At 42.5% G+C, this 23,402-nt stretch overlaps 1 protein-coding gene across 1 annotated transcript in view; it reads right to left on the bottom strand.

Annotated features, from left to right (window-relative positions):
- Positions 1-5,024: 5,024 nt before the first annotated feature.
- The window catches only part of mrpl38 (mitochondrial ribosomal protein L38), a 31,031-nt gene continuing 12,653 nt past the window's right edge, over positions 5,025-23,402 (bottom strand). Inside the window, exons 3-9 of the mRNA XM_072558204.1 lie at positions 21,916-22,047; positions 17,535-17,740; positions 16,975-17,047; positions 13,822-13,867; positions 13,261-13,419; positions 12,516-12,652; positions 5,025-5,340 (exon numbers count right to left, since the gene is read on the bottom strand). Of these exons, the coding sequence (XP_072414305.1) occupies positions 5,204-5,340; positions 12,516-12,652; positions 13,261-13,419; positions 13,822-13,867; positions 16,975-17,047; positions 17,535-17,740; positions 21,916-22,047 (890 nt within the window). The 3' untranslated portion in view covers positions 5,025-5,203. The remainder of the gene's footprint in view (positions 5,341-12,515; positions 12,653-13,260; positions 13,420-13,821; positions 13,868-16,974; positions 17,048-17,534; positions 17,741-21,915; positions 22,048-23,402) is intronic.

Below are 23,402 nucleotides of genomic sequence, written 5' to 3'. Positions count from 1 at the left end.
AGCGCAGCAGATCAGGAACAATCCAAGGAGCATGAGAATTAACGTTTCAGGCATAAGCTCTTCATCAGGAAGGGCTTCCATTCCTCGGATCCTGCCTGGTCTGCTGTGCTTTTCCAGCACCACACTCTCAACTCTAATTTTTAGATTAGATTAGATTAGATTACTTACAGTGTGGAAACAGGCCCTTCAACCCAACAAGTCCACACCGCCCCGCCGAAGCGCAACCCACCCATACCCCTACATTTACCCCTTCCTAACACTACGGGCAATTTAGCATGGCCAATTCACCTGACCTGCACATCTTTGGACTGTGGGAGGAAACCGGAGCACCCGGAGGAAACCCACGCAGACACGGGGAGAACGCGCAAACTCCACACAGTTAGTCGCCTGAGGCGGGAATTGAACCCGGATCTCTGGCGCTGTGAGGCAGCAGTGCTAACCAATGTGCCACCATGCCGCCCAGAAATCTCCAGTCCTTACTTACCCCTTTGTCTTTTGTTGCCTAGTTCAGTGTAAGGTGATACATCCAGTTTTACCTTCCTAATATTTTAACATGACAGTTTTTTCAAGTGGCTGGATTTGACATTTTGCAATCAAAGAGTCAACCAAAAGTTTGGAGTTACACATAGACCATGCAAAGTAAGGACAGCAAGTTTACTTCCTTTGATTAGTGAGCCAGATAGACTTATACAATTAGGTGGTAGTTATGTGCCACCATTACTGATACTCGCTTTTGAATTCTGATTCATCTAATTAACTGAACTTAAATTTCTTTGTTGTCACGCTAGTATCTGAATTCATTTCCTGGTTCATCATTCCAAACTTCTGGATTACTGATCCAGTAATATAACACTGTACTTATGTAATTCAAGTTATAAACTAAACCAATATTTAATATAAGGTAATAAATTGCTCCTTTAATTTAAAAAAACATCAGTCTTGGGATTTGAATCCGGAATTTTACTAAACATGTCTCATTTTTCTGGGTGCAGTGCTATTGAGGTATCTTCTTGAACAGCGACAGTCCACTTGGTGATGTTGCTTACAGTGCATTAGGTCGGGAGTTCCAAGGTATTCATGTTGAGAATGAAGGAACAACCTATACTTGTCCAAGTCAGAATAAGTTACAACTTGGACGGGAATGTTCTAACGCTATTTCACTGTTTTCTAAAGCTAAGGAAGAACTGGTGAATTAGTGGTAAACCAGCCAACAAAAATATCCTAACTGAAGCATTCTTTGACTTTGGCATTGGGATGTTGGACAGAAAAAGTCACTCTCTATTTCACTGGAAGCTGGCCATGAAATTGAAAAAGTGAACCACAAAATTATTAAAATGTAAACATCCCAAAAACGTTAACAGTGACGTTAATATACATTTTGCACTTCATATAATTCAGGTAATTGAACTTTCAGTGTTTGAAAACAAAATGTATACAGATGTTCGAAAGCATACAATGGAGAATGAAAGGAGTTGTGGTAGAAACATTTCTCTTAACAAAAACAGTCAGATATAGCTCTTCACATTACAGCATAAGCAACATTTGATCTTACATTTTTTATTTCATTATTTCTCATGTGAATTTCATAGGTCTGAAAGTTTAGTAAGGATGGCCCTTACTCAAATAAAAATATTATACTCAAGATTCCAGCGATGTGAAATAAAAATAGAAACGGCTGGAGAACCTGAGTAGGTCTGGCAGTATAACCCTTGTTCAGAATTGAAGGGGGCTGGAAAATAATGGTTTTAATGCTATTGACTAAGGGGCAGAAGGAGCAAGTGGAACTGCTGGTGAAGACGATCACCACGAAAGACAAAGGGAGTACTAATGGTGATAAAGGAAGGATGTAGGCGCAAGTTACTCAGCACTGTTAGTACTAAAGTTCTTAATGCTGTAGCTGCAGTGGACAAACTCTAAATAAGAACATCAAGTTTGGAGCAACTGCTGCTCAAGCCAGCTTACTTTTATAATTCAATGTATTTGGTAAATCACATGTTTCTTTTGGCCTATAATTCTCACTTCACTGTTCCTTGTTTTGCTTGATTCAAATTGGTGGATAATCAGAATTTTCAGCACAAAGCCCATCTCCAAATTGAACAAATCAATTAAAACATGGATTTATAAGTCAGGGTCTTCATCAGCAGCACAAAACACCTATATCCTCAAGATGATTCTTTATTAAATGAGCATTTTATTAGCGTTCATTCAATAAGTCAGTAAACTTCAATTACGTTAGCAAGGTGTATGTTGCTGGATCAGTAATCCAGAAGTTTGGGAAGATGAACCAGGAAATGGGTTCAGTTACCAGTGTGACAAAATGGGACTTAAGTTCAGTTTGGAATTTTAAAAGTGAGCATCAGTAATGGTGAGATGCATAACTGCTAGCTTATTGTACACAATCAGGAGCAGAGTTTTCACTGCATCAGTATTTAAATTACATTGATTTGAAAAGTATTGCCAAGACTTTTGAGTTTCAGACTAAGAAAGATGTGACAGTGAATCTAGGATATGAGCCTCCAAAAGGTTTGAACAATTATTGTGAATTTCAGTAGGTTCAGTGAAAAATCAACTGCCGGCTCACTTTGAGCCCATTTTACACCCCTGTTGTACATCAGATTCAATCCCCACAATGTTTGTATTCCTATTCTGGGATGGGGATAACAGGCCAGTATCTGTTATCTAAACTTGGACTACATGGCTTGCTCAGCCTTTTCAGAGAGCAGTTAAGAATCGACAACATTGCTGCGAGTCTGGAGTCACACGTAGGCCATACCACATGAGGATACCAGATTTTCTTAAGGACTTAATGAACAAGATGGGCTCTTAAGACAATCGGTGATGGTTGAACAGTCACCATTACAGGCATTAACTTTCAATTCCAGATTGGTGGGATTTGAACCCATGGATCTCACAACTCCTCTTGCTTTACACTGCCACTGGCTCACTTTTTAATAACCTGCAAAGACAACAAGTTCAGGCAACCTTCCACAATGTAGGGTTTCTATGATAGTTAGAGTGAAGGGCAAGGCTGATAGGTATAGGCTATGCTGGGTAACTACAGAAATTGGAAGTTTTGGTTAAGAATAAGAAGGAAGCACATATCAGGTATAGATAACAGAGATCGAGTGAATCCTGAGAAGAGCATAAACGCAGTAGGAGTACACTTAAGAGGGAAATCAAAAGGGTAAAAAGTGGACATGATATACCTTTGGCAAATAGGATTAAGGAGATTCTGAAGGAATCCAACAAATACATTAAGGACAAAAGCGTAACAAGGTTTAATAGGGTCCCTTAAAAATCAGCAAGGCCACCCACATGTGAAACCACAAGAGATGGAGGAAATACTAAACCAGTATTTTGCAGCAGTTTACTGTGAAGGAGGATTTGGAACTTGGAGAACGTGGGGAAATAAATAATGGCACCTTGAAAAATGTTCGTATTACAGAGGTGGTGGTGGTGCTGGATGTCTTAAAACGCATAAAGGTGGAGAAATCCCTGGGACCCGATCAAGTGTATCCTAGAACTCGATGGGAAGCTAGGGATGTGATTGCTGAGCCTTTGTCGATAGTCACAGGTGAGGTGCTGGAAGGCTGGAGGCTGGCTAACATAGTGCCACTTTTTAAGAAAGGGGATAAGGAAAAGCCAGGGAACTATAGACCGGTGAGCCTGGTGTCAGTGGTGGGCTACTTGTCAGGGAGATCATGAGGAGATTGCATTGCAAAAGGCAAGGACTGATGAGTGAAGTTCAACATGTCTGTGTGTATAGGAAATAATGTCTCTCTAATTTGTGTTTTTCGAAGAAGTAACAAAGAGGATTGATGAGGGCAGAGTGGAAGTGATCTATAAGGACTTCAGCAAGGCATCACAAGGTTCCTCATGGTAGGCTGGTTAGCAAGGTTAGAACATAACTGAAACGAGGGTAACTAGCTATTTGGATATAGACTGGCTCAATGGTAGAAGATAGAGGGTAGTGGTTGAGTGTTGCTTTTCAGACTGAAGGTCTGTGACCAGCGATGTGCCACAACGATCAGTGCTGGGTCCATGGCTTTTCGTGGATGATTTGGAATGTGAATATAAAGAGTATGGTTAGTAAGTTTGCAGATGACACGAAAATTAGACGTGTCGTGGACAGCGAAGGTCACCTCAGATCACAATGGGATTTTGATCAGATGGGCCTATGAGTGGCTGATTGAGTTTAATTTAGATAAATGCAAGGTGCTGCATTTTGAACTTACACACTCAATGGTAAGGGCTGGGGCATGTTGCTGAACAAAGAGACGTTGGAGTGCAAGTTCATGGTTCCTTGAAAGTGGAGTCCCAGGTAGACAGGATAGTGAAGGTGGTGTTTGGTGTGATTGTCTTTATTAGGCAGCGCATCGAGTATAGGAGTTGGGAGGTTATGTTGCGGCTGTACAGGACATTCCTTAGACCACTTTTGGAATACTAGGTGCAATTCTGGTCTCCCTGCTTGAGGATGGATGTTGTGAAACTTGAAAGGGTTCAGAAAACTTTTACAAGGATGTTGCCAGGGTTGGAGGGTTTGAGCTATAGGGAGAGGCTTAATAGGTTGGGGCTATTTTCCCTGAAGGATTGGAGGGTGAGGGGTGACCTTATAGAGGTTTATAAAATCATGAAGGACATGGTTAGGGTTAATAGATGTTTTCCCCAGGATAGGAGAGTCCAAAACTAGAGGGCATAGGTTTAAGGCGAGACAGGACAGATTTAAAATGGACCTTAGGGCAGAGGATGGTGTGTATATGGAATGAGCTGCCAGAGGAGGTGGTGGAGGCTGGTACAATTACAGCATTTAAAAGGCATCCGGATGGGTGTATAAACAGGAAGGAGTTTGAAGGATATGGGCCAAGCAGTTCCAGTTGCAATGTACCAGCTCCGAATTCCTCTTTTTTTACTTTGTACAACCTGTCTGGGTCAGTGACTGAGGACTAGCAGCTTTCAGCTTGATGCAGCAGCTCGGATAGAAAAGCTGCTTGCGCATATTTTCAATTTCTCCAAGTACACAATCATATTAGAAAAATATTTATTTCTGTTCCATCATTACATGTGTTTTTTCACAAGTGGTCATGTGGAGTTGTTAAAGGATGACTGCTGAGCTGAAGAAGGGAGGCACGGAAAACAACTTTGGACGGTAGGCCTCAGCTTGAGCTGCCAGGGCCTGGGAGTTTCCTGAAAAGCCGATGCCAGATCAGTAGATCCCATAGGTAGGCTCGTGGCTGTCTCTGTAGCGATCCAGGTAACGGAGTGGCTGACCATGCGGGTATTTCTTCTGAGGCGGATGGTAAACTGGAGGGAAGTCATATTCAAACACTGGCTCCTTCATATCTAACAAAGAACACAAGAAGATTTCTGCTTTTATTGCTGTTACTAAATTTGGTCACCTCTGTTCCTTCTTGTGAAAATGAACTCCTATTCCTTTCACTTTCTCAGATATTGGACACATAGGCAATATCCAGTCTCTATTTCATTGAACTTATTACTTTCAGAAAGTTCCTTTCACCCCTCATTCCCCTTATATTTCCACTTGATTTCCTTCTCTCAACACATTCATATAACAGCCCCACCCCCACCTCCCACTTATCTCTCAGCCCCTCTACATTCCAGATGAAGGGCTTATGCCCGAAACATCGATTCTCCTGCTCCTCGGATGCTGCCTGACCTGCTGTGCTTTTCCAGTCCCACACGTTTTGACTCTGATCTCCAGCATCTGCAGTCCTCACTTTCTCCACATCCATATAACTGGCAAATGTAAGCAAAGTATTGCTGGAGATGTGAAATAATATCAGAAACCCAAGCAAGAAAAAAGTGGAGACAGGGACAGGGGCTAATTGTAAAAGGTACAGAAAGCACTGGAGATCCTCAAAAGGTAGGGAGCATCTGTAGAGAAAGACTCTTCATATTGGACTTGAAACAGTGTCTCTTCACAGATGTTGTCTCTTCACAGATGTTTGATTACTGCCAAGTTTCTCCAACACATTGTGTACGTTATCTTTAGTGGCCTGTTTTTATTCCCAGCAGTAGCTGAGTTTAAACGAACCCGGAAGGCTACAGCTAAGGTAAGACAGTTTGTTTTAAAATTGCTTACTGGTAGCGGGCAGCGGTGTTTTTTGTTCTCTTCACAGAAAGAGCGGGAGCAGCATGGGGAAGTGACGACGACTAGAGGGGCAGCCAGGACCCGGAAGCTGGTGTAGCGCAAGCTTACCTGGGTAGGTTTTTTCCCCTATAAAAGCACGCAGGCCAGGTGTTAGAATTGGAGGTAGGTGAGCACTTTGGGGACAGTGACCACAATTCGGTGACTTTTAATCTAGTGATGGAGAGGGATAAGTGTGCACTGCAGGGCAAGAGTTATAGCTGGGGGCAGAGAAATTATGATGCGGTGAGGCACGACTTAGGATGCGTGGATTGGAAAAGTAGGCTTCAAGGCAAGGGTGTAATTGATATGTGGAGCTTGTTCAAGGAGCAACTATTGAGTGTCCTTGATAAGTATGTACCTGTCAGGCAGGGAGGAAAGCGTCGTGTGAGGGAGCCGTGGTTTAATAAGGAATTGGAATCCCTTGTTAAAGGGAAGAGGGCGGCCTATGTAAAGATGAGGCGTGAAGGTTCAATTGGGGCGATTGAGAGTTATAAGGTAGCCAGGAAGGATCTGAAGAGAGAGCCAAGAGCAGCAAGGAGGGGACATGAAAAGTCCTTAGTTGGTAGGATTAAGGAAAACCCAAAGGCTTTCTACAGGTATGTCAGGAATAAAAGAATGACTAGGGTAGGAATAGGTCCAGTCAAGGATAGTAGTGGGAAGTTGCGTGTGGAGGCTGAAGAGATTGGGGAGATACTGAATGAATACTTTTCGTCAGTATTCACTCAGGAACAGGATATTGTTGCCGATATGAATACCGAGTCACAATTAATTAGAATGGACGGCTTTGAGGTATGTAGGGAAGAGGTGTTGGAAATTCTGGAAAGGGTGAAAATAGATAAGTCCCCTGGGCCTGATGGCATTTATCCTAGGATTCTCTGGGAAGCAAGGTAAGAGATTGCAAAGCCACTGGCCTTGATTTTTATGTCCTCGTTGTCTACAGGAATAGTACCAGAAGACTGGAGGATAGCAAATGTGGTTCCCTTGTTCAAGAAGGGGAGTAAGGATAACCCTAGTAACTATAGGCCAGTGAGTCTCACTTCTGTTGTGGGCAAAGTCTTAGAGAGGATTGTAAGGGATAGGATTTATGAACATCTGGAAAGGAATAATGTGATCAAGGATAGTCAGCATGGTTTTGTGAAGGGCAGATCGTGCCTCACAAACCTTATTGAATTCTTTGAGAAGGTGACTAAGGAGGTGGACGAGGGTAAAGCGGTAGATGTGGTGTATATGGATTTTAGTAAGGCGTTTGATAAGGTTCCCCATGGTAGGCTACTGCAAAAAATACGGAGGTATGGCATTGAGGGTGAGTTGGAGGTTTGGATTAGGAATTGGCTGGCTGGAAAAAGACAAAGACAGAGGGTAGTAATTGATGGTAAAGGTTCATCTTGGAGTGCAGTTACGAGCGGTGTTCCGCAAGGATCTGTTTTGGTACCATTGCTGTTTGTCATTTTTATAAATGACCTGGAGGAGGGGCTAGAAGGTTGGGTGAGCAAGTTTGCGGATGATACGAAAGTCGGTGGAGTTGTTTACAGTGAGGAAGGATGTGTCAGGTTACAGCGGGATATAAATAAGCTGCAGAGCTGGGCAGAAAGGTGGCAAATGGAGTTCAATGTGGGTAAGTGTGAGGTGATTCACTTTGGTATGAGTAACAAAAAGATGGGGTACTGGGCTAATGGTCGGATACTTGGTAGTGTGGATGAGCAGAGGGATCTTGGTGTCCATGTACACAGATCTCTGAAAGTTGCCACCCAGGTAACTAGTGCGGTGAAGAAGGCATATGGCGTACTGGCTTTAATTGGTAGAGGAATTGAGTTCCGGAGTCCTGAGGTCATGTTGCAGTTGTATAAGACTCTGGTGCGGCCGCATCTGGAGTATTGTGTGCAGTTTTGGTCGCCATACTATAGGAAGGATGTGGAGGCACTGGAACGGGTGCAGAGGAGGTTTACCAGGATGTTGCCTGGTATGGTAGGAAGATCGTATGAGGAAAGGCTGAGGCACTTGGGGCTGTTTTCATTGGAGAAAAGAAGGTTTAGGGGTGACTTGATAGAGGTGTACAAAATGATTAGGGGTTTAGATAGGGTTGACTATGAGAACCTTTTTCCACGTATGGAGTCAGCTATTATGAGGGGGCATAGCTTTAAATTAAGGGGTGGTAGGTATAGGACAGATGTTAGGGGTAGATTCTTTACTCAGCGAGTTGTGAGTTCATGGAATGCCCTGCCAGTCGCAGTGGTGGACTCTCCCTCTTTATGGGCACTTAAACGGGCATTGGATAGGTATATGGAGGATAGTAGGCTAGTGTAGGTTAGGTGGGCTTGGATTAGCGCAACATTGAGGGCCAAAGGGCTTGTACTGCGCTGTATTTTTCTATGTTCTATGTTCTATCTCTCTTGCCTTGATGCTCTCTTGCTCAGTTCTCCTCCAATTGTGTCCTGGCATCTAGCCACGTATGTCTCTAAATTACTTTTCCATGAATTGAGAGCACTGCTTACACACAAAGCATTTGTTGTGTATTCTGCACAGATATTGATTTGAATGCCTTACAAGATTATTTGAGAGAGTAGTTAAAAGTTCCATGTCAGGAGTCACATGCAGACCAGACCAAGGATGGCAAATTTCCTTCCTTAAAATACATTGTAAAAACTAATGTAAATAACTCTTTTTTTTGTTGTATTAAATTTCTGCTATAGGAGACAGCACTCAGTGAACATTTTAACATTCAGTTCCAAGGAGTTGCTACATTTGATAGTTCTGGAAAGTTAGTTGCATGTAATACTACACAGGAGCCCAAGCACAAGGCCTGTCATAAGATTTTTAATCTGTCACTCAAAACAGTTGGGGATTGCTGAAGGAATTCTGGGATCACAGTTACTTGGACACAGTCACAGATGTCTGAAAGCTTGCGATTTCAAATAAACCAGCTGGACTATAACCTGATGTCATCTGACTTCTGATGTTTGAGTCAGTTTTATTAATCCAGAGGCATTCTCACTTTGCTGTTTTCTCCTCCAGGAACCACAGCATCCTTAATTGCTTGTCCTCAAAATTACCTCTCCTCAAAATACACAAAAGCAATGATAATAAAGGAGGTGGGGTAAGTGTGAATGTAGGATGAGTTCAGCCCAGATCTCATTGAGTGGCAGAGTAGGTTGGAGCTGAGTTTATAACTCCTGCTCCGAATGTGTATGTTATAGTATCCTATGAAAGGAATAGATAGTGTCATAGAGTCAGAGAGACGTACAGCATGGAAACAGATCCTTTGGTTCAACCAGTCCATGCCGACCAGATATCCCAACCCAATCTAGTCCCACCTGCCAGCACCCAGCCCATATCCCTCCAAACCCTTCCTATTCATATACCCATCCAAATTCCTCTTAAATGTTGCAATTGTACCAGCCTCCACCACATCCTCTGGCAGCTCATTCCATACACGTACCACCCTCCGACACTCCAGAGAAAACTGCCTATTCAGCCTCTCCCTATAGCTCAAATCCTCCAACCCTGGCAACATCCTTGTAAATCTTTTCTGAACCCTTTCAGGTTTCACAATATTCCTCAGATAGGAAGGAGACCAGAATTGCATGCAATACTCCAAAAGTGGTCTAACCAATGTCCTGTACAGCAGCAACATGACCTCCCAACTCCTGTACTCAATACTTTGACCCATAAAGGAAAATATGCCAAATACTTCTTCACTGTCCTTTCTACCTGTGATCTCACATCCAAATCATTTATATAAAATGACAAAATGTAGTGGACCCAGCAGCGATCCTTGTGGCTCTCCACTGGTCACAGGCCTCCAGTCTGAAAAACAACCCTCCACCACCGAGGTCTCAGCTCCGTCCCCTGCAACTGGATCTTCAGTTTCCTGACCCACAGCCCGCAATCAGTGAAGATAGACAACTACACCTCCTCCACGATAACACTCAACATTGGAGCCCCCACACCCTCACCACCGCCACCCCCCCCCACCCCCAAAGATGCATTCTTAGCCCCCTACCACCCTCTGTCTTCTACCTTTGAGCCAATTCTGTATCCAAATTGCTAATTCTCCCTGTATTCCAGGTGATCTAACCTTGCTAATCAGTCTCCCATGGGGAAGCTTGTCGAATGCCTTACTGAAGTCCATATAGATCACGCCCACTACTCTGCCCTCATCAATCGTCTTTGTTACTTCTTCAAAAAATTCAATCAAGTCGAGAGACATTATTTCCTACGCACAAAGCCATGTCGACTATCCCTAATCAGTCCTTACCTTTTCAAATACATGTACATCCTGTCCCTCAGGATTCCCTCCAACAACTTGCCCACCACTGACGTCAGGCTCACTCGTCTATAGTTCCCTGGCTTGTCCTGATCACCCTTCTTAAACAGTGGCACCACATTAGCCAACCTCTAGTCTTCCGGCACCTCACCTGGGACTATCGATGATACAAATATCTCAGCAAGAGGCCCAGCAATCACTTCCCTAGCTTCCCACAGAGTTCTCGGGTACACCTGATCAGGCCCTGGGGATTTATCCACTTTTATATGTTTCAAGACATCCAGCACTTCCTTCTCTGTACATTTTATGTCCTTCTCCAAAGTAAATACTGATGCAAAATACTCGTTTCGTATCTCCCCCATCTCCTGCAACTCCACACAAAGGCTGCGTTGCTGATCTTTGAGGGGCCCAATTCTCTCCCTAGTTACCCATTTGTCCTTAATGTATTTGTAAAAAGGATTCCTGGATTAGATTAGATTTGATTACTTACAGATTAGATTACTTACAGTGTGGAAACAGGCCCTTCGGCCCAACAAGTCCATACCGTCCCGCTGAAGCGCAACCCACCCATACCCCTACATTTACCCCTTACCTAACACTACGGGCAATTTAGCATGGCCAATTCACCTAACCTGCACATCTTTGGACTGTGGGAGGAAACCGGAGCACCCGGAGGAAACCCACGCAGACACGGGGAGAACGTGCAAACTCCACACAGTCAGTCACCTGAGACGGGAATTGAACCCAGGTCTCTGGTGCTGTGAGGCAGCAGTGCTAACCACTGTGCCACCGTGCCGCCCAATTAGAGGGTCACTGATTAGAGGGTCAGTGTTGACCCGATGAACCGAATGGCCTGCTTCCATGCTGTAGGGACTCTGAAATAAAATGTATCCTATACAGACTAGCAGACACAACTGAACCACAGCTTTTCTGCCCTACGCTTTCAGATATAACGTGTGCGTTACAGCTTGGATCATCCACTACAGCTAGATCTCAATTTGTTCTGTATCAGATAAGAATGTACCAGGTAGAAGCTGAACAATCAAGGTGTGGAGAATCTGAATACATTTTCATTAAAACATCAATCAGGAAATGTACAAAGTGGGCTACATAAACGGTGTATTCTCAGGTAAAGCCTTCAATACCATTATCTCTCCAGACTGATCTCAAAACTCTTGAGACCGAGGTCTCAGCTCCGCCCCCTGCAACTGGATCTTCAGTTTCCTGACCCACAGACTGCAATTAGTGAAGATAGACAACTACACCTCCTCCACGATAACACTCAACATTGGAGCCCCCACACCCCCAAAGATGCATTCTTAGCCCCCTACCATACCCCCTGTACACCCACAATTGTGCGTGGCCAAATTCTGAATGAATGCCATCTGTAAGTTTGCTGACGACACCAGCGTGTCAGGATGGATATCAAACAATGAAGAGTCAGAATACAGAAAGGAGATAAAGGGCTAGGTTTGGTAGTGTAATGATAACAAACTCTCTCTCATGAAGAAAGGGGGAGTACACACCACCATCTACATCAACAGAGTGGATGTGGAGAGGGTGGAAAATGTCAAGTCCCTAGGAGTAACGATAACCAACCACCTGTCCTGGACATCCCTACATGCGACGGTAAAGAAGGTACAACAAAACCTTTTCTTCCTCGGACAGCTCAGGAAATTGGGCATGTCCACAAAATTCCCTCACCACCTTTTACAGATGCACCATGGAAAGCATACTGTCCAGGTGCATAAAGGCCTGGTATGGCAACTGCTCTGCCCAGGACCAAAAGAAAACTACAGAAGGTGGTGTGCACAGCCCAGACCATCACGGAAGATCACTTCCCATCATCAACTCTATTTACACAGCTCGCTGCCGTGGGAAGGCTGCAAACATCAAAGACCCATCGCACCCTGACAGTGCTCTCTTGTGGAAGCTTGAACACACTTATCAACAGGTTCAAGAACAGCTTCTTTCCTGACGAATTAGACTGGTGGATGGAGTACTTAACAAGATAAAGAAACACATCATCAGCATTACACCCATAGTACATATCTGTGGAGGTCAATCACATTTCAACACATGGACAGTGCTTGCAGGACTTACCAAGCAGGTTGTGGAAGGTGCGCGTGACTGACTCATCCCATCGACACTGAAAGAAAGCCAGTCCAGCTGGAGTCAGCTGATCCTCATGTTTCTTGTAAAAATCACAAGTCTTAAAGGTTCGCATCTTCAGACTGAGACTGAAAAGAAATATATATGGTAATGCACTTTTGTATACACAGACCAGTAATGCCAGCTCAATCAGATTAGAACAAACCCATCATCACTGAGCATTCACTGATGCTCATACTAAATATATTCTTCAGTTACACACCCAACCACATTCTTGGAATTACATACACAATGAGAGGCACATCGGCAAATGCCTGCATACAGAAAGACATGTGCCCAAAATATAAATAGACACAAACACAGGGTTGGATGTGCATACATAGAGGTGAAGACACACAGTTAGACAAGTACATGCACATAAACACCGATTAAATCTAATTATACACATGGTGTATCTCAGTTCAGTATAACGCAGTGATGCCAAAGGAGTAAATACAGAAGTTGCACTTACATTAACCACTAAAAGCTTAACTGAGCTAAAGTTATCAACTCATCAGATAGGTTTTAGCAAAATTCAAAAAGTTAACAGATATAACAGATTGAATGTGATGACTATCACTGTCTATTACAACTCAAACATCAGAGATCGAACAGAGTTACAAGTCAATGCACCAGATTCTCCCTTAGACAAGGGCATGTTACATTTAATTAGTAGGTACTTATAGTTTCCCCTTACCAGGGTGATGGTCTGAAGTCTTCTTTGAAGTCAATTACATCATCCTGCTTAAAAAGGATGAAGATGCAGCGGTGATATCCAGTACCTTTGGCAGGAAAAGGGGGAAAATAGTGACAGATGTCCTCACCCTCTGATACAGCATTCCCAGGTATATTACCACTGTATAAGGAAGCAATGAAATAAACCGGATTTCAGTTTGATATATTGGCCATATCCACCGTTTGTATATTACAATTAATTCAGTGTGACATAAAGTGCTTAAAATAAATTCAATATTAACTAAATTCTGCACAAGAGAATGCTACGTCCCTTTAACATGGTGAAGAATTAAGGGTAAAACTGGAAAGTGGTTTAAAAAATACCTAATGACAACTGTCAGGATATATTCATTAGGGAAGGGATGACACAGTGAAGGGAAGCATTGAGTGGAATATCTAGAGATCAGCAACAGGAACCCTGCTGTTTATCGCTTCTGAATACTCATACCTGGATCTTGTTACTCCAAATTTCATAATCCCTGACCTGGAAAATAACTTGAAGAGTACCAAATCTAATACTCACACCAACCAGTGGACATACTCGGATTCATTGTCTCTCAGATGTCCATCTGAAACATGAAAGAAGACATTACACAAAGCTTTAGCCAATTAGGTGTCCACTCAAAACCCAGAGCTAAATAGTTGGGAGAATTTAGCTTTCCTAGTCATAGAGTCAGAGATGTACAGCTTGGAAACAGACCCTTCAGTCCAAAGCTCAAATCCTCCAAGCCTGGCAACATCCTTGTGAATCTTTTCTGAACCCTTTCAAGTTTCACAACATCTTTCCTATAGGAAGGAGACCAGAATTGCACACAATATTTCAACAGTGGCATACCCAATGTCCTGTACAGACACAACATGACCTCCCAACTCCTGTACTCAATACTCTGACCAATAAAGGAAAGCATACCAAATGCCTTCTTCGCTATCCTATCTACCTGTGACTCCACTTTCAAGGAGGTATGAACCTGCACTCCAAGGTCTCTTTGTTTAACACTCCCTAGGACCTTACCATTAAGTGTATAAGTCCTGCAAAGATTTGCTTTCCCAAAATGCAGCACCTCGCATTTATCTGAATTAAACTCCATCTGCCACTTCTCAGCCCATTGGCCCACCTGGTCCAGATCCTGTTGTAATCGGAGGTAACCCTCTTCACTGTCCACTACACCTCCAATTTTGGTGTCATCTGCAAACTTACTAAGTGTGCCTCTTCTGCTCACATACAAATCATTTATGTAAATGACAAAAGTAGAGGACCCAACACCCGATCCTTGTGGCATTCTACTGGTCACAGGCCTCCAGTCTGAAAAACAACCCTCCACCACCACCCTTTACAGCATGGATGTCTAAAGTAAAGTTTGGGCCCACGATATCTTTGTTTTATTTAAACTTTTGTTTTGTACCTGTTAGACATCTGTGGAATTGCAGTTTAGAAAAAGCTAGTAGAGACTGAATCAGTGCTACAGTTCATACATGACGACAGCACTTCCTGGAGTGACTCCTCCAAGCCCTGGGTATTTGAAACCGCACTCTTGGTTTGCATTGTTGCTTTGGATAACAATTAACCATTATGGTAACGTTGTGAATTTCTCATGCTTTGTTGAGGACTTAGACTAATTACAAGCATTTTTTAAAAAAGATAATTTTGTCATTCCAAACATGTTAAGTCAGGAGACAGAATTATTAATTTTATAATCTAAACATTTCAACATATAACACGTGCATAATACTCATACGATGAAGTCGATCAGAGTATAATGCTGGAGTACACTGCTGGTGGGCACAGATCTGTCGCTATATAATGCTGGGATACTGCACAGGTGGGGAACCAGCCTCTCATTATGTAACACTAGGGTACAACACTGGTGGGGACAAGTTCGCCACTGTGTAACACTGTGGTATAGTATTCGTGTAGACACGTCTGTCCTTTTATAACACTGGGGTACAGTACTGGTGGAGACAGATCTGTCACTGTATAACACTGGGGTACAGTACTGGTGGGGACAGGTTTGTTACTGTATAACACTGGGGTATAGTATTTGTGTAGACAGATCTGTCCTTGTATAACACTGGAGGGGACAGGTCTGTCAATTTTTAAACACTGGGGTACAGTACTGGTGCAGACAGGTCTGTCAGTGTATGACACTGGGATATAGTACTGGTGTAGACAGGTCTGTCACTGCATAACAGAGGTATTGTACAGGTGCAAACAGGTCTGTCACCGTGTAACACAAGAATATAGTACTGAAGGGGGTGGTCTGTCACTGTGTAACACTGGGATACAGCACTGGTGCAGACAGGTCTGTCCATGTGTAACACTGGGATACAGTATTGGTGCAGACAGTTCTGTTGCGGTGTAACACATGGATATAGTACTGGTACAGACCGGTCTGTCGCCGTATAACACTGGGATACAGTATTGGTGCAGGCAGATCTGTCGCTCTTGTCATAAAGATGAAAAGAGTGTATGGTCACTTTACGACAGGAAGTGCTTTTCTGAGTCTAAGGTGCAGCAAATGCTGCCAGTTACAGAACATCTAAGAAATAGGCTGTTCCAAAACAGATGCATGTAACAATTGGCTGTTAAATGGTTACCCGAGTTATGGTTTCTGTTTTGACAACAATTCAAATCTGAGTAATTAACTTAAACCAAACACTCAGCCCCTCAAAGTCAATCGAATTTAAAATCTGACGAGTTGACAGCCTGAAACCAGAGTATAAAAATTTCAGGTGTAATCAGGGGTATGAAATGTGGGCTTTTTGAAAATTGGTCAGACCTAACTGCCCTTTGAACATGTTAGCACGTCACCTGAAAGGGCTCTCAACGCTCTCAAAGAAATTTCTCAGATTGCACGATCAAAGGTACCGTTTCCGGTGAAAATAGTAAAAAAAAAATTAAGGTGACAGCCCAGGAAGCCAGCAGATTTGGAAGACCAGAAGGAAGATAGCATAAGAGACTGTATGGACTTTGAGAGATTAAGTTAACTTCATGATTAATAATTGTGTTATTGGAGCAGTATTTTTATAGAATTGGGGTCAGATAGTGATTTGTTAAGAAAAAGGGGTCTCTGGTTTGTAATAGCTTTTGTTTAGTGCTCACTGTTAGAGCTAGGAAAATAAATTGTTAATTTTTTTCTGTAAGCTGTGGAAATCAGGAGTTTTCTTTCACTCACTCACATTTAACAGATTGCGAGGTGAGGGGAGATTTTCTGGCTGTTTTAGTTTTAATTAGCAGAGGGTTTCCACCTCCCCCCCCCCCCCTTCATAATATTGTGTAATACTGGGGAATAGTACTGGGAACTGTAGCAGACAGGTCTGTCACTGTGTTAACATTGGGATACAGTACTGGTGAGGATGGGTCTGCTACTGTGTAACACTGGTGAATATTTTTGGAGAACTTTACTGTCTGCAAGGGCTATGATTTCTGAGGCCCTATGGCTCTGAAACAGTTCTTGGGGTGGGAGAAAGTTACAGTTCCTGCTTTGTGTTGTAAAGTTGTAAAACGACACTGCCCACAAGCACTACCAGTGCAGCAGCTAAGAGCCCATGTAGCTATGTTAAAAAAAGGAGACACTTTAACTGAAAATCATTCCATTATTACAATTTTTCCTTACATCCAAGCAACAGGACTATAATCACAGAATCACTTAACATCTTGGCTGAAGATATTACAGACCTGGATTGGTGAGCAGCAGTGTCCAAAGGGACCCTTCTTCTGCTTCAAAACACACTTTTGGAGAATTTAAAGCCTGGGAAAGAGAAAGAAAGAATGGTTGAGGAGTAATTGGGAAATAATCTGCATTAAGGCACAAGAAACATCATCCAACCATGAAAAGATTATTGTGTGCAAACTGTAAAACCGTTAATAAAGGGAAGTGAGACAGAGGCATATGGTAAGCAGCAAACAGGGAGAATGACTCACAATTAGCTCATGGTTATTGTTAGCCTTTCAGAATTTCTTGTGTCAGAATATTTGGATGTGGATGAGCTGGTCCACCGTTACCAGATAGAGGGCAGCAGAGAGACAAGTGACTGCAGGGTCTGTATTAATAACCTACTCCACATACAAACTCATCAGTCAATCTCCCAATATCTGACCAAACCCTTAATCACTTAGTAATTTACTGATCACTGCTTAAATCATTTTCTTGAATTCATCAATTTTATGTTATGTTGCTGCTTTTAAGTTGTGCATTACATGCGTGTAGATTATTACACTGATTTACTCCTTTGTACCTCTGTGGGGGTGACCACATTCCCGTGATACACTGGCACAGCATCATCCTCGCAGTCGTATTGAATACGAAGCATCACACGGGGAACAAACGTCGCTCCATTGAACAGGTCTCTATAAACAGCAAAGTGTTCGCCAATTTTCCACAAGTGGAAAGGCCCGTTTGTTCTCTCCCATTCAGCTTTCACCTCATCCAGGGAAACTGACACTGTGAGGAAAGGAAATCATACAAACAAGCCTGTACACATTTTGACACATTTTACATTTACAACTTCTGGACCCATTTATTTAACAAACAGGCACGTCATTCAGCTTTAGCTTTCCTCTTCTCTGAAAGGATTTAATTCTTAGCTCAATTGTGAATTTACAGGCACCCAGCACAACTCTATCACTGTACACGCGGACAACATGTGCAAAGGACTGAGAGAAGAATGGAGGGATGGAAGAATTGGACACGGCATGGAAATTTGCAAAGACAAAATTAAGGTAATTATAGTTTTGAAAGGCAGTGGAGACAGGACGTGAGGATTTGGCAATAGAACAATGCCGTTTGGCTTTGGGGCTAGGAAAGGAAGTCGGATGATCATTGGGAATGGAGCCAAGTCAGCATGAGACAGGTTTCAGGGAAATGAACTCAGAATACATGAGGGGAGATAGGAGAGAAACCAAAAAGGTACTGGTTTGGTTTAGCTCAAGTCGTTGGATTGCAAAGCAGTGTGATGCCAACAGCATGGGTTCAATTCCTGTACCAGCTGAGGTTACTATGAAGGACTCTCCTTCTCAACCTTGCCTGAGGTGTGGTGGCCCTCAGGTTAAATCACCACCAGTCATTGCTGTCTCAGAGAGCACCCCTATGGTTTGGTAAGGCTATGGTGACTTGACTGGTTCAATGCTGGATATCAAAGGTAATTGAAAATCTGGTTACAAGTGCAGGGGGAGAGGGCATTGGAAAAGAGGTGGGGAGGATGCTTCTTCTGTCCAGGATGATCTCAGAGTTGATTTAACAGAGTAAAAAGTGAATAGAGAATAGAGAACATAGAACAGTACAGACAGGAACAGACACTTTGGCCCGCTATGTTATGCCAAACATGAAGCCAAATCAAACTAATTCCTTCTGTCTGCCCTCCATTCCTTACTTATTCATGTGCTTATCTAAAAGCCTCTTAAACACCTGCCTCCACCCCAATCCCTGGCAGCACGTTTCAGGCACCTACCACTCCCTGTGTAAAAAAAACTTGCCCCCACATCTCCTTTGACCTTTCCCCTTTCCCCCTTAACTTAAATGCATGCCCTCTAGTATTAGACATTTCAACCCAAACTGTGCATCTCATAATTTTATAAACTTCCATCAAGTCTCTCCTCAGCCTCCACCGCTTCAGAGAAGACAATGAGAGTTTTTATAGCCTCTCCTTTATAGCTCATACCCTCTAATCCAGGCAGAATCCTGGTAAACCTCTTCTGCACCCTCCCCAAAGCTGCCACATCCTTCCTGTAACGTGTCGAGCAGAATCGAATGTAATACTCTAAGTGCGGCCTAACTAAAGTCTTATTAAGGTGCAAAATCACTTCCTGACTTTTGTACTCAATGTCCTGACCAACAAAGGCAAGCATGGCATACGCCTTCTTTACCACCCTATCTACTTGTGTGGCCACTTTCAGGGAGCTGTGGACTAAGACCCCAAGATCCCTTGGCACTTCAATGCTGTTTAGGATCCCATCATTAACAGTATACTTTCCCTTAACATTTCATCTCCTAAAGTACAACACTTCACACTCACCCACATTAAACTCCATCTGCCATTTCTCCGCCCATATCTGCAACTGAATTATATTCTTCTATATTCTTTGACAATCGTCTACATTATCCACAACTCCCCCGATCTGTAGTCTGCAAACTTATGTACACTCATGTATGTTTTCATCCAAGCCATTCATACAAAACACAAACAGCAGAGGACCCAGTATAGATCTCTGCGGTACACTACTTATCATAGACCTCCAACCAGAAAAACACCCTTTCACCACTGCCCTCTGCCTTCTATGGGCAAGCCAATTCTGAATCCATCACCATACATCCCACGCGTCTTAATCTTCTGGATGAGTCTACCATGAAGGAGCTTGTCGAAAACCTTACTAAAATCCACGTAAATAACATCCACTGCTTGATCCTCCTTGGTCACCCTTGTCACCTCCCCCAAAAATACAACCAAGTTTAGTAAGACATGACCTGTCCTGCACAAAGCAATGCTGACTATCATGCATATAAATCCTATTCCCAAGAATTCTCTCCAATAGCTTCCCAACCACTGATGTGAAACTCGCTGGTCTATAATTCGCTGGATTATCCCTACTTCCCTTCTTGAACAGAGGAACATTAGCTACATGTCAATCCTTAGGGACCTCTCTAGTGGCTAGAGGGGATACAAAGATTTTGGTCAAGGCCCCAGCAATCTTTTCTCTTGCCTTTCTCAAGAATCTCGGATAGATCCTATCTGGCCGTGGGAACTTAGCCATCTTAATGCTCTTTAAGAAGCCTAACACCTCTGCTTTCTTGATCTCAAAATGCCCTAGCTTTCTGGCATGCCCCACACTAATCTCACTATTCTCCATGTCCTTCTCCTTGGTGAATACTGACACAAAGTGCTCATTTAGTACCTTACCCATAACTTCTACTTCCATGTAGAAGTTCCCTCCCTTATCTTGAGTGGTCCTACCCTCTCCATAATCATTTTAATGCTTTGAATGTAGGTATAAAATGCCTTTGGGATTATCTGTCGCCCTCCTTGCTCTAATTTTCTGCTTGATTTCTTTTCTACTTTCTTTATATTCCTCATGTGTCCAGTCTAATTTTAACTTTCTAAACCCTATATCTGTTTCCTTTTCCTTTCTGTCAAAATTCACAATCTCCCTTGTCATCCAAGGATCCCATACCTTATCATCCTTGTACTACTTCTTTACTGAGCATACTGGTTCTGAACTCTGATCAGCAGGTCTTTAAACAACTCCCATGTCAAATGTAGACTTGCCGGATAACAGCTGTTACCAATTAACTCTCCCTAGTTCCTGCCTACCACTGACGTAATTTCCCTCCCCCAATTTAGTACCTTCTTGCAAGGTCCTGACTTATCCTTCTTCATGGCTATCTTAGGGAGTTGTGATTACTGTTTCCAAAGTGTTCTCCCACTGTAAGATCAGTCACTTTACCAGGCTCATTTGCCAATACATGGTCCAATGGGACCACTCTTCCAGTTGCACTATCCACACACTTTTCCAAGAAGCTCTAACATCTATCAGAGGAAAACTGTTATTATCAAGGAGATTATAGCAAGTCACTTAGAAAATCGTAATGCTATCAGGAGTCAACATGGTTTTGCGAAGACAAAATCATGTTTGACCAATCAACTGGAGCTACTTGAGAAAAAAAGCTGTGTGAAGGAAAACCAGTAGGCATACTGTACTTAGGTTTCCATTGAGATTAAGAAAATTGGGAGCTGAAACACAGTCTTGAGGGAACTTGAGTCGGTGGATGCTTCAAGGCTATTTCCCCTTGTGGAAGGGGATTGAGCTAGATGACAGTTTTAAAATAAGGCGTCTCCTATTTAAGATGAAAATGAAGAGGATTTTTTTTCTCAAGGGTTGAGAATCTTTGGAACTCCCATTTCTGGGGAGGAGGCAGCTGGGTCACTGAATATTTTTAAAGGCAGAGACAGACAGATTCTTCACTAAAAAGGGAGTCAAAGGTGCTGGAGATAGGTTGGAAAGTGGAGTTGAGACCACAATTAGATTAGCCATGATCTTGTTGAAAAGTGGAACAGACTCAAGAATTAAGTGGCCCACTCTAGCTCCTAATTCTACTGTTAGGTCCAATATTGCTGGTTTCTCTATTGGTCTATACTTATTTTAAAAACAAATTGTGGCATTTGTCTGAGATTATTCCGCACTATCAGTCTGCCTGTTAGAGAGATTCAGGATTACTGTTACGTTTGATTATACACATTAATGGGTTTATTGATCACCCAGAATACATAAAGCCCCCACATTAGCTTTTATGTAAGCTAACATCTTAGTTTAAGAGAGGTTTGAGTTTGCTTGTAGAATAATTTACTTTAGGAATGACACAAGAAAAGAGCGTTTGGAGAGAACCAGAATCATGACAATTCTTTGAGCTCTGTATTTAGTCTGTATTGTTGTGGCAGTCGAGACCTGAGCCACATGCACACACCCAGCATTAATGGTTGCAACTCAGGGTAAAAAAACAACCCACTGAATCGAAGCAAGCAACAAATGAAAGGTAAAAGGATTACAATTTATCTTGGGACCACATGCAGCCTCGGCTCACTTGCTAGTTCTACCTCAGTCATCTGCATATCAAACCTGACGTACACGTCCTATGTCGTGCTTGCCTTTCAAGATCACAGTTTTTGTGGTTTTCCCTGGTGATGCGCCTGCGCTCCCTCAGTTGCTTCTTCCGAGATTCTCTAAAATGAGGGAGACCAATGTCAATTTTTTCCGAAGCTGAAAAGAATTCAATGGAAAATCCTTAGAGGAGCCATCATGTTTCAGACAATGCAAACTAAAATATTTAGCAATTTGCCCAATAGTTATAGAAAAGTTGAAAGGAACAACTGCAAAAATATTTGAAAGAAAAACACCTACATTAGTTTTCCATGTAAAAGATCCCAAGTTAAAAACAAATCCCACAGGATAACTCACAATATCACTTATCTCCAAGTATCGCAAAAATCAATGCTTTGGATGAGAAAAGACAAATTCAAATATGGCTAAGATAGCAGAATGATTGTCATTGACAGAAATCCAGAAACTGGAAAATTCATGAGGAATGTGGGTTCAAATTCCACACGACAGTTGGACAATTTAAATGCAACTAATTAAATAAATCTGGAATAAAAGTCGAATCTCAGTTATGACGACGTTCAAGCTACTAGATTCTTCTAAAACCCCATCTAATTCAAAAAAATCTCATTTAGGGAAGGAAATCTGCCCACCCTCTTCATCTGCCTTCTGATGACTCCAGGTACACAGACATGTGGTTGATTCTTAACTCTCCTCTGAAATTACCTCAAGTCACTCAGGCAGAGTAAACTTCTAGGAAATACTATAATAAGAAGAATAATTTGAAAAACTGGATGGACCAGCTAGCATTAATCTAACCACCTGCTGGAAACTGAGGTCCCTATGATACTGTGTTTTCTTTTAGTAATCAATATTTAGTATCCCTGTGTAGCATGAGACCTGTGTTCTGAGGAAGGTCACTGGTCCCAAAACGTTAACTCTGCTTTCACTCCACAAATGCTGTCAGACCAGCTAAGCTTTTCCAGCAATTTCTGCTTGTATAGCATGAGACCTTATTCAGCTATGTTACTGTAGACATAAAACAGATCTCTAGCAAATGAAAATAAAAGGAAAGGTTGCAAGATTCATGGAAGTCACGCTGTCCCATTGAACTAATATCAAAGAAGGGAATGTGTTGGTACAGTGGTAACATCACTGCAGGAGTAATCTAAACCCCAGATTAACGTTGAGAACATGGGTTCAAATCCCATCATGGTAGATGGTAAAGTTTGAATTCAATAATAAACACAATTACAAACTCTGTTATAAAAACTCATCTAGTTCATCAACATCTTGTAAGAAAGAAAATTTAGGTCCTCTTCTGTGCGGCCTACATATGACTACAGACCGATAGCAATGTGATTGACCTTTAACTGTCCTCCAAAACGGCCGAGAGAGCTACTTAGTTCAACAACGACTGAGGAATGACAACAAATAATGTCCTTGCCAATGATGCCCACGTACCATACAAATTTATTTTTTTTAAAAAGGGTGCACTCTGCATTGGGAACTTTAAT

Source organism: Chiloscyllium punctatum, chromosome 39 (assembly GCF_047496795.1).
Source record: "Chiloscyllium punctatum isolate Juve2018m chromosome 39, sChiPun1.3, whole genome shotgun sequence".
In the NCBI taxonomy this organism is placed as follows: Eukaryota; Metazoa; Chordata; class Chondrichthyes; order Orectolobiformes; family Hemiscylliidae; genus Chiloscyllium; species Chiloscyllium punctatum.
The sequence above is the reverse complement of the archived record's forward strand: the minus strand, read 5'-3'. Positions and strand labels throughout refer to the sequence as shown.